Here is a 12,989-nt window from a genome sequence, read left to right on the forward strand (position 1 = left end):
ACTGGTTGGGGTCAAGAGGCAGGCCGCAGGAAAGCCGTCAAATTGTGTGAACACCGTTGGGACAATGATGATTCAAAAGAAGGAGAGACCGAAAGAAATAGCTCAGCCAACTGGATGGGTAGATGAAATGATCGAAAGAGAACCAATCTATTTGTAGTATCCCTTCATAAACCACTTATGATGTCCGCGTCCCCGGACTTCATCATGTATTTACCCCCTTATCAAAACGTCACCTCCTCAGTATTCTCCCTCACCTCCTTCATCAGCTCCGCCAGCCTCTCCTCATCCTCCGCACCCACCACCACATCTGCAATGCTCCCCCCTTCCTCAGGATCCTCATACCAGCTCAGGATCAGCATCCTCCCATCCTCAAACGGCCCCCTCCACTTGTCAATAAACTCCCTCCTCCCGCCCTTCACCTTAATCGAGAAGCTACTCGCGCACTGCAGTCCCCTCCCCGTGAAATGCCCCCTCAGCAACGGCAACGAAACCGACCCGGACGTCCGGACGTTCAAGTCAACAATATGACACCCACCATCACCACCATCCTTCCCTTCCTCTCCCGTAGCCGTAGACGTACACAAAACATCCGCGCCAACAGGCCCGACATAGCCGTGCGAAGCAACCCACTCAGCAATCCGCTCCATCAGACCCTGAAACTTTTCCCGCAGCGCCTCCTGCCGACCGTAGTCGATCCGGCTCCCGATCCAGGCCGAACTCCCATCGTCGGTGATCATCTGCTCGGCGGCGGCGAGGAACAGCGGCGCGCCGGACGCGGTCACGAAAAACGTCAAACCATAATCGCCCGAGAGGTCCTGGACGAGGTCCGTCAGCAGGACGGTGGTCGGGTGGAGATGGGCGTTGGACGGCGTGAGCAGGGGGAGGAGTTTGCGGAGGAGGCCTTCGCCTTGGCCTTCGCCAGTGCTGCTGCTGCTGCTGCTCTCGTTGTTTTGGATGGTGGGGGATCCGAGTCCCGAGAGGTCGGCGAGGAGTTGGGCTTTTTTGTCGTCCGAGGTGATCAGCCAGGTGCCGGCGCCGCCAAAGGCTTGTTGGGTCTTGAAGACGAAGGGGACCGGGCGGGCGCGGACGGCCGAGAGGATACGGTTCGTTTCGCGCGAGAGCCACTCGCCGCGGGGGCCTGTGCAGGTCGGGGGGATGGAGGGGAGACGGGAGGCGTCGGTGGCGGCGTCGCGGCAGACGCTGCAGCATGAGTCGACGGCGGGAGGGTAGCCCTCGGTCTCAATGATTTGGGACTGTGGCGTGGGTAGGCCGGAGCGGGCGAGGCCGGCTTTGCTGTTGAGCAGCCAGTGGGTTTCGAGGTCGTGGGTGAGCGGATACGCCTCGAGCCCGTCAAAGACGACTTTGTACTCAAGCTTGTCGATGCCGTGCTCCTTCATGGGGATCTTGGACGGGCCTGGGCAGAACACCAGCTCGGGCCGCTGCGAGGGGTCGAGCACCGAGATGGTCGCCTCGGCTTCGCGCCGGTCGTGTTCGACCTGTTTTGGGCTCCGTCCCAGGTTGAAGAAGATCACTGGCGTGGCACCGGATATGAAGGCATCGCGCTGGGGTATGAGGCTAAGGTGCTTCTTTGCGAGGGCATGTTGGAGCCTGCCGTTACCATGGCTCAGCTTACGGCTGGGCGTCGAAACGAAGGTCTGGTCTTCGTAAACGAACTTGACATTGCGTGGGAAGTCTGGGGTGAAGTCGACGCCGCTGGTGATGCCGCAAGACACCCAGCCGAGTCGGATGTTGGCGTTCTTGGGACTTGCTTGCCGGTAGAGCTCGGTGAGGGTGGTGTCCAGCTTGATGGTAGGGAGCTTGACTTCGGCCGGGGCTCCTGCTGTGCCAACAGACCCCATGTTGCTCACTGAGCGACGCCCCGTATTCGTTTGATGGTATCGTTGGGTGGCTGAGATAAATACTGGACTCTTCGCAGCACGATTGTGAAGGCTGGATTTTTTCGGGTTGTAGAATTGCCGCCAATTTGGATGCGAAATGCTCTTGACTGCGAGGAAGCTTCGGGGCGGGAATGCGAATGTCATGGAATTTTGGAGTTCTTGGTGTGTCCGGAGAGGAAAAGGGATGGTGCTGAATTTAAGCTACCATCTCGGGCACGTAGATCCGTCGATCGTTCAGCATGGGATCATCATACATTTGTAGCACCTCTAAGGAGAGCTGGCAAAGATGATCAGCTAGTTGTGACCTGGGACAAGTGCGTATGTTAGATGACATCATACCTAAAGGTACGCCTACCCGACTCTAACCTGGACAGGCCGGGCGATGTGCCTGCCAACCATCAATGTAGCCTCAGGCCAGTGAAATCAGCGGCACAGGTAAACACCAAAGCCTGTCTTCGTCATCGTCCTCCAATGTCAACAAAGGCTAAGTGTTGTAATCAAGCGTGGAATGAAGGAACTTCCATCCCTTGGGTAGTTCAGGGTTGCCAAGCTCGTGTCGACTGACATGATGCTGGACTCCTAGCACATTCTGACATGTGAAGTCAACTTGGAGGCTTGGAGGACTGAAGCCCCTGACCCTAGCCCAGATATCAGGTACTGTGAACATGACCAACTCTATCCGCTGTCTATCAGCCAGATCGCTATGCAATGATCCCGCGATGCCGCAAACACTTGGACCGTTAGAAGCTCACTCCCCACTTCTTGCCCGACAACAACCCATCACCATGCCCAGAAGAACATTCCCCAACCAGCCTGGGCCTGACCGCATTTCCCACCAGCACCGGACATCCCACAACTGTGCACCAGCCGACTGTCCCTTCATCCATTCAAAAGCCCGGCACCTTGTCATAGAGTCCATCATACAACTTGCCCACCCACCCCAGCGTCTGCCCTCCCCGCGCAACAACCCCGAGCCCTCCAGCGGCCCACAGCGCTGCGACCGCCGCCGCAACGGCATTAATGACCACCAACCGCCTCCGCCTCCTCTTCCTCGCGGCCCTGTCAACCACCGCATTGCCCGTGTGCCGCTCCAGCCTCCAGCCCGCGCCCTGCGCCAGCCCAAGCCACTTGGCCCACCCCCACACCATGTGCCCGCACCCGGCCGCCAAAAGCACGCTGTAGGCGAGCCACGAGACAGCGCGGTGCCGCGCGAACCCGTGCGCGACGTACGCCAGTCCGATGTTGGCGCTGTCGCCCTCCACCAGCAAAGGCAGGCCGCGGTTCATGAAGGCGTGCGCTGCGAGGATCGCGGTGAAGGCGTAGCCTGAGCAGGCGATGAAGCTGAATGCCGGCCAGCCGGTGTATGATGCGCCGCTGGCCTGAGGAGCGGTCCCCACGAGCGGGGCGGTGAGAGGCTTGGTTAAGTGGTGGTGGTGGTGGTTGTCGCCGTAGTAGCGTTGCAGGTTGTGGGTTCTTCGTAGCAGGCGTAGGGCGACACCCGCGCCGACATGGGCCACGACGGGCAGGGCGACGAGGAGGGGTTCTGAGAGCGGGGTCTGGTAGATCTCGCGGGCGAGGAGCAGGTAGGATTCGGAGGCGGGCACGGACTGGGCGGCGAGGGGGATGAGCGAGGTTGTTGCTAGGTGCAGGGCACCGAAGAGGGTGAAGGTGTAGGACGAGTAGCGTTGGATGCGGGTTACTGCGGCAAGAAGAAGTCAGTTGGAAGGTATATTGAAGGGTGTCGGAGAAGGAGGTAGTACGGTAGTAGATTGCGCCGTGGCTGCTGCCGCTTAGGCCGAGGCTGGTGGACGTTAACGGCGCCTTAGGGGAAGGTGTCGAGTCAAAGGGTGAGCCGTCGGCGTGGTCCGGCAGCGGAGGGAGGTCCTTCTCCATATTTGGCGACTCTATGGGTTCCGGGTCCAGCTCGAGCAGGGACGCGTGCGTGGCCTGCGAGGCTCCCGAGGGTAATGGTTGATCGTCCATGATGCGAAAGAGCCGGGCAACCAGCCTGGCACAGTCTAGACCGGGAAGTATCAGTGTCTTTTTTGCGATGCTGTGCGCTTCATTAAGTACCTTAAGGGAAGGTGCAATTGTTGAGCTGGGCCATCTGAGCACTGGAGTTGGTTGAGCCGCGGTCTCAGCGGACCCTGGCTCTGAGCGGTAACGTCAAAGCCCAGACCCACAGAGGCTCTGGCAGGCGCATTTCTTGGCAGACATCAGCACAGAATGAACCCCTTGATCCTGTCGATTTCCACTTCGACCTGCAGCGAAGACCAATTCACCTGCAGTATCACCAACGCAGCACATCATCCGCGATAAACTCGCCAAATTCTCATCAGCTATTCGTGACGTATTCATACGGCAAGACTCAACAATATCAAAAACACAATCACCACCGCCAAAATGCCTCCCGTATGCGGACCCCTCTACCCATCCCAACACCCTCAAAATCGCATTCCCACAGAGAACTAACAACCCATGCCCGTACCTCAAACATACAGCGCCACCAAACCCTCCCACCAGCCCAAACGTCGTCCGCGCGCGAAGCCCTCCAGTCCTTCTACTGCCAGCTCTGCCAAAAGGGCTACTCGCGCATGAACGACTACGAGGCGCACCTCGGCAGCTACGATCACAGCCACAAGCAGCGTCTCAAGGACATGAAGGCCATGGTGCGCGACCCGACCGCCGCCGCCCGCGCCCGCCGCCAGGAGCAAAAGGCCGAGGGCGTCATTAGTATCAAGCTCGGCGAGGCGGCGGGTGGTGCGGGTGGTGCGGTTGCGGGTGCGGCTGTGGGTGGGTTCAAGAAGGGCGGGTTTAAGAAGACTGGATTTAAATCCGCTTTTTTGCCCGTTGGTGATGGCGGTGGTGCGGGTGAAGCGAAGGGAGATGTTGCTGCTGCGGGGGAGAGAAAAGAGGGGGGAGAGAAGACGGGGTTGAGGAGTGCACTTGTCGAGAGCGATACCGAGGATGAAGGGTACGAGGTGTACGACCCCCGCAAGCCGACCGACTGAGCGGCGACGGGTTGCAGGCATGGTTGGCATGGATTGGATGTTCAGGGCAGGGCCACATTGCGACCGGTGATGGTTCCTCTTGAAGGACGCTGCGAGGTATACGTGCACCGAGCGGCAAGGAAATTCCCCAGCCTAAATCACCCTAAAAGCCACATCTACCGCACCCTGAGTCTACAGCGCTCACCCGACGCCAGTTGCCTGAACGCCGAACACCAACAATAGCAACTCCCAGTCAACCACCCATCGACGGCCACATGCGCGGCTCAAACTCGGACAGATCCTCCTCCAACAGCCCGAGAATATGGGTATTCCCCGAGAACCAATTCCCCAGCTCGCTCCCCTGAGCGCCGCCTGCATTGTTGAACCCAACAGACGACATCTCCCCCTGAGCGCCGCCACCACCGCCAAACTGAGAAGCCTCGCCCCCCTGCATCGGAGGATGCGCGGCACTTTGAATGGTACCAAACGGCGGCATGAACCCAAGCTGACTCAAATACATGTCGATATTCTCCCCGACCATGGCCATGTCGTGGTCCTGCTGCGGCAGTGACGGATCCTGCTGCTGCTGCTGGCGCCGGGCGCGCGCGGCTTTGCGCGCGCGCACGCACAGGGCCGCGACGTTGTGCAGGACCTGGCAGACGCGGTGGAACTTTGCGATGCCCTCGGCCGCGTGGCCGTGGGCGCAGACGACAGGCTGCAGCGAGTCGACAAAGTCGGCAAGACGCCGCAAGTCGGCTTCGTCGGAGGTCTCGACGATGTGGCAGAAGAGGATGATTACGGGGGTGAAGGGGACGTAGATGAGGTTCCTTGGGAAAAGATTAGAAAAGGGAACGGGAATGGTGGGGAGGCGGTGTGAGTGGAAAAGGGGTGTGGATTTGGTAGGGGAGGGGCGACGTTACCAGCGAATACACCCTGCTTTGACGGCCAGGCTGTCGCCCGCCATCTCCATGTACTCCTGGTGCAGCGTGAAGGCCTGCCTCGCCGCGTGGATGCACTCGTGGTTGAAGGTGCTGGGCGAGCCCGGCGGGCTGGGGATGGCGCGGTACACGAGCGTCAGGGCCGACCAGTGCATTAACTCGTCGCCGAGGATGGCCATGTCCATCGGGAACGGGCTGTTGGCGTCGAACTTGATGCCGCGCACCTTGTCTCGCGTGTGGCGCATCAGCGGCTCTTGCTCCTTGGCCAGGTTTACTTTACGAAGGTATCACGCGCCATTATCAGCAGTTGTCCTGCGCCGAGAGTGTTTTGGACAAGAAAAAAAAACACGAGAGGTTCAAACATACCCATCGTCTGGACAAGCTGCCTCGCGCTCTCGGCGCGCTGCTCCTGCGGCCGGGCCAGCGCGGCGGGGCTGTACAGCTGCTCGTACGCCCTGCCCAGGAAATCTGCGTAGCTGATCCACTGGTTGAGGACGACGCGCCACGACGCGTCGGGCAGGTCGACGACGCCGTCGCCCAGGCCGCGGGGCACGGTGATGTCGTAGTCGTGTATGGCCGGCGCGCGGCCGGACCGGATTGACAGCGCCTTGTCGAGGAGGTAGCACGACCAGAAGAGGATCGCCTTGGAGCCGCTGCCGTCGTTGCCGCGGATGCGGTGGTAGCCTAGGGTCTGGCAGAGCGTGGCGGCTATCGAGTTGAGGTCGCGGGCGACGGAGAACTTGGAGATTTCGATGGCGTAGAAGGCCTGGTGTGTGTGTGTGTGTGTGTGCGTGCGTGTGTCAGTTGCGCGGTAGGCTAGGAGGAGGGCTGGACGGGAGGGAGAGGGGTTTTTGTCGGATACGTACCCCTAGCAAGAGCACCTCGATGCTCTCCTTGCGGGCCGGCAATAGGAGCGGCAGGTTGACTAGGGCCGTCTCGAGATTGTCGCGGCAGAGGGATTGGTACTCGAGCAGCTGGGCCCTCTGCGCGCCTTCGGCCAACGACGCCTTCTCCTGCAACAGAAAGTACAACCCTGCATTCACAACACCCCAGGTCATGAGGCTGTAGTCGTCGGTGGCAAAGTACACCTTGCTGCACCGCTCGGCAAAGTTCTCGGCGGCGATGAAGGTGCAGATGGTTGCGAAGCTCGCGAGCGGAACGTCTGGCGAGTTATCAGTGACCTGCCGTCAACAAAAGTCAGGGGAAAATGGACACCTTTCAGCTCGCGCAGCGCTGCAACAACGACATGGGCCGGTGGCATCGGCAGCTCTCGGACGCCGCCCTTGGGCAAGGGCTTCGCGTTGGCAAAGCGGGACTCGTGAGGACTGGGTCGGTTCTGCATGTTGACAATCTGCTGGAGAGAAGACAGGGCGGACTTCATGTCCGGGTCAAGGTCGGGCTGCAGCGTCCGGGTTACTGTGTTCTCGAGGAACTCGCTCGCAAAGACAGTTTGGGCCGCCATGGAGGAATCTCCTTCGAACGCAGAGTCATTGTCGTCGTCATCTTCGACGCCGTACACGATATCGGTGCTGTCTCGGGCGGCCGGCGAGGAGCCTGTGAGCCCCTGGGCGAGGCTTGGGGGTCTACCTTCAGTGACTGACACCGAAGGGCTCCTGTTATGGATGGAGATGGCCAGCTCGCGGAGCATGTTCTCGATGTTGGCTAGCCGGGACTCAAAGTGGTCTATTTTTCGCTCGCTGTGTTACATGGTAAGAGGGGATGTCAGGTATATGAAAAAGGGAGGGGCACCATGGGAGGAATAAGCGTCGTGTATGCTTGGTCTCACTATTGGGTTGATATCAGCACCCGTTGGCGGGCTTCCTTGGGCCTCTGCCCGGCGCCGGTTGAGCTGCATGTCCGATTTGCTGTCCTGCAGTTTGCGCACGGCGACTCCTTGTCACATCGTATCTAAGGGTTGTCCTTTCAGCATGTGGGCCCGTGCTAGAGCGCATAAGGGGGAGGACTTCAGATGATATCGAACTGGGGATGACTTGCCTTTCGGAGCCGGCATTGATCGCACTCCGCAGGGTAGGTTAGTGGGAAGACATCTGCTGTACGAGGGTGGTTGGCTACAGAAACCTACGGCTCTCTTGGCCGTGCTATCGCCCTCGTAGTGGTCGCTTTCAGGCATTGCAACTCCTTATTCAAGGTCAATGTCCACTTGGCACGTAGGCTATATCAGTAGTACACTAGGTAGTTAAATATCTTCAGCTACCCGTACCAATAAGCGTATACAGTAAACGGCCAATCAGTACATATTGCGGGTCGTGTGTATCTGTTGACTTACGCAAGGCCTATGCGGCCTGTCCAACCCGTCCTGGCAAGGTGACAAATGGACTGTGATGAGCAACGCCGGTGAATGCGGGGTCCGCGGGCGCCGAGGACACGGGAGAGTGCTCGGGGATTTATCAAAGATAAGGAGGATCGGGGATTGATGGGATATATGCGAAGGCTCGGCCTGTGGGGGGACCCAGGAAGAGTTTTCTCAACGCCAGCGTGTGTCTGGCCTGTTGACTCAGCTTGAAGGACGCTGGACGTTGAAAGCCAGCTGCGTAAACTGTAAAAACACGCGTGGTCTGCAATAAACTACAGGGTTAGGGCAAGGGTTACAATCCAGAGAGAGCCACTGAAACCACTTCTGCCGACAAAACTTGGCATCCTTCATGGACAATGACCATCAGGTCCGACGCTCTAATTGCACAAAAGCGGAGAGTCTGGTGTTGAGACGACATTCGGGGGTGAAAATCCTGAAGTAATACATCAGGCAACTCCCAAAGTCGCTATCCACAAGAAACCGCTCAGGGACCGTTATACCATGCCTTATCGGTACATAACGCTTCTCGCTGCTCGTCTTCTTCATCTGCGTCCGACATGTGTAGCGGCAGCTGCCTGACTGCCTCATCCAAGGATCTGGAAGCCGAGTTCGAACGGAAGTCGGTCAAACAGGGTACCGAGAGCAATCGTGACGTCTTCTCCGTCGTTTGACGACGATGCCCCTGAACCTTCGAGGGAGTCGACACACACCCTCCAGCAAATCAAGTTGCTGTGGGGGGCCGAAATGGCTCGGTTGCTCTTCAAACAATACGCACATTTTCTGTGCGTCGAAGACTCCTGAGGAAGCCGCTGTACAGCTTCCTTAACTCACTTTCTTCAGTGGGTACGGTCACGATGGCCCCTCCAACCCGCTCGTACAGGGCATCATCCTCTGAGCCCAATCGTCTGAGTATCATATACCAATCTTTGTCATGTTTCAAGTCCGTGCTGTTTCCCATGGGATCCGGGTCCCGAAACCACTCCCCAACCAGCAAACAAAACAACGCGCCACCATCCGCAATCGGGCAAGTCGAATCCCCCCAGATATCGTAGTCTTCCTCGAAGCGAATAGCTCGACCAGCCGACCTCAAATACGCCGTATGATGCCGCCGTCGCTCCTCGCAAGTCTGTGGCTGGTGGACCGTCACCTCGCCCAGCAGGCCCGAGACCTTCAGTAAAGCTGACCTGAGCTGTCCCGTCTCGCTTTCCCCGACAAAATCAAGGTCGAGGTTCCAGCTCGTCAGCTTGCACTCGAAGCCTGCCAACACAGAGTCGTATTTGACAGCCGACTTGACCGAGGCCCAGGACCAGGTCGGCGCCCGCCACTTAGACGGGCGCGCTACCCGCTCGTACTGTTGGAACTCGTTGCTGATGGGGAGGTTCGTGTTCTTGGGCACGCGCCAAAGCAGGTCGTAGATGAACGAGTCGCTCCACAGACCGGCGCAGTACGTCGAACCTCGCATGGCCCGCTGCAACTCGGCCACGCCGGACAGCGCGGGGAAGACGTCCTGTTCGTAGGAAAGCTGCGTTCTGGAGTAATCCATCACGATCCTCTGCCATACCAGTACGAGCCAGTACTTCCCCTTGTCGTTGACAGGCCGATATAGGCTCTTTTCGGCAAGCTGATGCTCCCCGACGCCAATGCAGTCGTCGAGTTCACCGCATTCGCAATCGTTAGTCTCCATGCACTCCCACGCCAACTCAGCTGATGAGAAGTGAAGGACTCGCCGGGAGAGCAGCCGTTCCTGGAAGAACCAACCTCGGCCTATAAGCGGATGCTCGCGCAGCGAGTCGATGTGAGGGATCTTGCGACGAGTTCGAATGTGCTGACCGTTCAGTTCCCAATCCCGTAGACGATATGTTGACGAAACAGGGCGGAACAAACCGCCGTCAGGCCCGGCACTCCCGGATGCCGCAAGGGTGAGATAGCCGCCCTCGTAGACAGTGTGCATCTTGGCTGACTCGCGTCGCCAGTCGTCGGCGTTGTCCTGCACGATGCAGAGACTGTCGATCCAGAGATAGCGGATACCCAGAGCCCTGGTTATTATGACAGCGTGCTGGAACGTTCGAGGCACCTCGTCCCATCTAATCCCTAGCTTTCGAGCCTCGATGGTCGAAGTAGTGGTCTTGAGAGGCTGGTGTCCACCCCAACAATGGCTCAGGCAGATGTACTGCCCGGTCTCTCCACTAGTCGTCTCGTATAGGCTGAGATGGAATTCTTGGTCCTCCTGGGCCCCGACATCAAGAACTCTCGTCGGCAGTGGTGATGGTTCGGCAAGTCTGCAGTCCTCGTGCCTTCTTTCGCACTTTTCGATCCAGTCGCGGACTCTGTCCATGGCTGCGGAAGAGGCTGTCTCTCCGCTGATATCCGGGACGGTAAGAGAGTATCTGATGCTTTTCGCGACTTCATCGGCCTCGTAGAAGGACCTCATCGGCGCATTCTGGCGGTCGTGCCCGTAGACCGAGACCTTGACCCGGCTGCACTCCTCTTCCCCGACTACCACCTCCTGGATACCACCGGTAATAGGCCGATGGCAGAGAGATATGGGTTCGCCCAGCGGCCGACCTGGAGCGTGAGCCATGACGGCACGACGAAGGAATTCGCATAGTGAGCAGCCGGCAACCTCGGCTTGGATCAATAGCTCGAGAGTAACGGTAGTGATAGTTGACCCTCCGCTGCAGCATGTATCGCATTCGGTCTTCCGCGGCAGGTCCTTCCCGATTGTGGACATGAGGCCTGGCAAAGTTGGCTCAGAGCTCAAGTATGGTCTGAATGTAAACAGAAAAACAAGCCAAAAAAAAAAATGGCGAGACAGAATGCGGGCACGGAATAAATTGCCGTTCAGACCGATCAAGGTGATTATTGATCCGACCTGCATTCACAGCATTTCCGCCGGTTCAAGCTTAGATAAGAATGACCTTGAAGTCTTGAACAATTGTCCAAACTGTCGAACCAGTTACATTGTCCTGGACCACGATGGAGATGGGTAAGTCGAGGGCACCCTGAATATCGGTAGAGATTTAGTATTCCGGCTTGGACTTAATTACCTGTCAGCTAGAGCGGGCTTGATATGCCCAACCTTATATGGTGTTCAAAGTGGCGCAGGGCGTGCAGAAAGTGTCACTCAGCCACATGATAGTCTTGAAAAGCCCACTGCAGACAACTGAGACAGGGCCACTTCAGCTCACCCCGCAGGCAGGTGCGAAGCAGGCTGCCGACTCCCGAGCTCAGACAGTCCCGACGGTATCCGACCGGGAATGTTTGCTCCCGGTAGCGATTTCGGACTTGACCGAAGCTTTCAACTCACCAAACACTTTCATCGAGACGGACTGCAAACAAAATGGCAGCGCGAAGCCTGGTGCTCGTCACGGGCATCAACGGCTACATCGCGGCACACACGGCAGCGACCTTCCTCAAGGCCGGGTACGCTGTCCGGGGCACCGTCCGCAACAAAAAGACCCCAAACGTTGACTCGCTTGTTCGCACGCTCAATCAATACCATGACGGCAACCGGCTGGAGCTGGTTGAGGTCCCCGACATCAGCGTTGATGACGCCTTTGACCGCGCCGTTCAAGGTTGTATTCCATTATGATGACAACGGGCCCTAACTACCTCTCAGCACTGACAAGTTTGAGAATGGATCTGAATCCAGGTGTGCAAGCAATTGCCCACCTCGCCAGCCCCGTTTCCATGACCGAGACCGACCCGGCCACGATGATGCGGGCAGCTGTCCAAGGCACCACGTCCCTTCTGACCTCGGCTCTCGCCGAGTCACAACGGGAACGCGAACCGGGCAGAGGTGCACTCAAGTCGGTCGTCTTCATGTCCACAATTAGCGCCATCTTTTCGCCTTTTCAACCTGCAGGCCACGTCTTCACCGAGACGGATTGGAACGATGCCGCGGAGGAGGAAGTGCGCAGGTTGGGCAAGGACACGCCGGGCTATGTCATCTACCAAGCCAGCAAGACCGCTGCCGAAAGGGTCTTTTGGAGAGTCAGCAAGGAGAAAAATACTCGACTTAACTTGACGGCACTCTGCCCTGCGTAAGTTCCTCATCTAATACCCAACCGCCCAGGGCAACCCAACATATGGATGCTTGATCACTAACGAGCCCAAGCCCCGTCCTGGGACCGCCGCTTTACCTACCGGACCCCATTTCGAGCCTCAGCATGCGTGTCAAGGATATCTACGACATGTTCCACGGCGGGCCTATACCGGAATTCTCGCCCATCAGGAGCACCTTTGTCGACGTGCGGGATGTGGCTGAGTTGGTTCTCAAAGCAGTTGAGAAGGACAAGGATTCACAGACTCAAGGTTGCCGGGAGCGGTACCTGCTGGTCGGAGAGTCGCCCATATCACCTCAACAGATGGCCGACGTCCTGCGGGTAGAGTTCCCGCAACGGCGTGACAGGATCCGTGAAGGCATTCCCGGTCAGACATACCCCGATATGACATGGAGGTTTGACGCTACAAGGGCAGGAATGCTGCTCGGCAGGGATTGGATCGGCTTGCGGCAAAGTGTGGTGGACAGTGCAAAGGTGTTTCTTGGGGCAGAGACCGTCTGAGCAATGGCTCTGATTCTGCAGACGGCCTGCGGTGAAGATGGGGGAGACGCGGGGATGAATACCCTTGGCGCCCGGTGAAAGCAGCCGCAAAGAAATAAATTCATACGGTCTTGAAATATTTGTAGGCTAATGTTCCTGTCCATTGCTCATCCACCAGTACCATCAACACCGTGAGTAGGTACGGTGACCCCATGATGTGAACCTCGTGTCAAAATCTCCGAGTCCCACGTTGCTGCCCTGTTTTGTAATCAGAGTGAATTTACCTTGAAAACCCACCTTGCAAG

General features: G+C 58.1%; 6 protein-coding genes across 6 annotated transcripts; 2 read left to right on the forward strand and 4 right to left on the reverse strand.

Moving 5' to 3' along the window:
- Positions 1 to 153: 153 nt before the first annotated feature.
- N657DRAFT_643563 (uncharacterized protein) lies at positions 154 to 2,184 on the reverse strand. Its single transcript, XM_062792583.1, has one exon. It carries the CDS (start codon positions 1,857 to 1,859, stop codon positions 222 to 224), a length of 1,638 nt encoding a protein of 545 aa, XP_062648577.1. The 5' UTR covers positions 1,860 to 2,184; the 3' UTR covers positions 154 to 221.
- Positions 2,185 to 2,358: 174 nt separating this feature from the next.
- Positions 2,359 to 4,025, reverse strand: N657DRAFT_615808 (DUF1691-domain-containing protein). Its single transcript, XM_062790478.1, has 2 exons — positions 3,659 to 4,025; positions 2,359 to 3,597 (listed from the first exon to the last, which is right to left on the reverse strand). Exons 1-2 carry the CDS (start codon positions 3,879 to 3,881, stop codon positions 2,786 to 2,788), a joined length of 1,035 nt encoding a protein of 344 aa, XP_062648578.1. The 5' UTR covers positions 3,882 to 4,025; the 3' UTR covers positions 2,359 to 2,785.
- Positions 4,026 to 4,301: 276 nt separating this feature from the next.
- On the forward strand, positions 4,302 to 4,909 carry N657DRAFT_655024 (uncharacterized protein; the record flags this gene model as incomplete). Its single annotated transcript, XM_062794551.1, has 2 exons — positions 4,302 to 4,310; positions 4,400 to 4,909. The coding sequence occupies 2 exons, from the start codon at positions 4,302 to 4,304 to the stop codon at positions 4,907 to 4,909; spliced, it is 519 nt and encodes a 172-aa protein (XP_062648579.1).
- A 116-nt stretch (positions 4,910 to 5,025) lies between these two features.
- On the reverse strand, positions 5,026 to 7,525 carry N657DRAFT_712128 (uncharacterized protein). Its single transcript, XM_062797447.1, has 5 exons — positions 7,042 to 7,525; positions 6,693 to 6,988; positions 6,193 to 6,592; positions 5,809 to 6,100; positions 5,026 to 5,715 (listed from the first exon to the last, which is right to left on the reverse strand). The coding sequence occupies exons 1-5, from the start codon at positions 7,472 to 7,474 to the stop codon at positions 5,142 to 5,144; spliced, it is 1,995 nt and encodes a 664-aa protein (XP_062648580.1). The 5' UTR covers positions 7,475 to 7,525; the 3' UTR covers positions 5,026 to 5,141.
- Positions 7,526 to 9,413: 1,888 nt separating this feature from the next.
- N657DRAFT_570130 (HET-domain-containing protein) lies at positions 9,414 to 10,475 on the reverse strand (the record flags this gene model as incomplete). Its single annotated transcript, XM_062788709.1, has 2 exons — positions 9,414 to 9,965; positions 10,011 to 10,475. Coding segments are annotated over 2 exons (1,017 nt in total), but the record flags the coding sequence as incomplete, so codon positions are not given.
- A 782-nt stretch (positions 10,476 to 11,257) lies between these two features.
- Positions 11,258 to 12,908, forward strand: N657DRAFT_615821 (NAD(P)-binding protein). Its single transcript, XM_062790479.1, has 3 exons — positions 11,258 to 11,718; positions 11,793 to 12,183; positions 12,258 to 12,908. Exons 1-3 carry the CDS (start codon positions 11,481 to 11,483, stop codon positions 12,703 to 12,705), a joined length of 1,077 nt encoding a protein of 358 aa, XP_062648582.1. The 5' UTR covers positions 11,258 to 11,480; the 3' UTR covers positions 12,706 to 12,908.
- Positions 12,909 to 12,989: the final 81 nt, after the last annotated feature.

Source organism: Parathielavia appendiculata (genome assembly GCF_033297405.1).
Source record: "Parathielavia appendiculata strain CBS 731.68 unplaced genomic scaffold N657scaffold_4, whole genome shotgun sequence".
Taxonomy (NCBI): Eukaryota; Fungi; Ascomycota; class Sordariomycetes; order Sordariales; family Chaetomiaceae; genus Parathielavia; species Parathielavia appendiculata.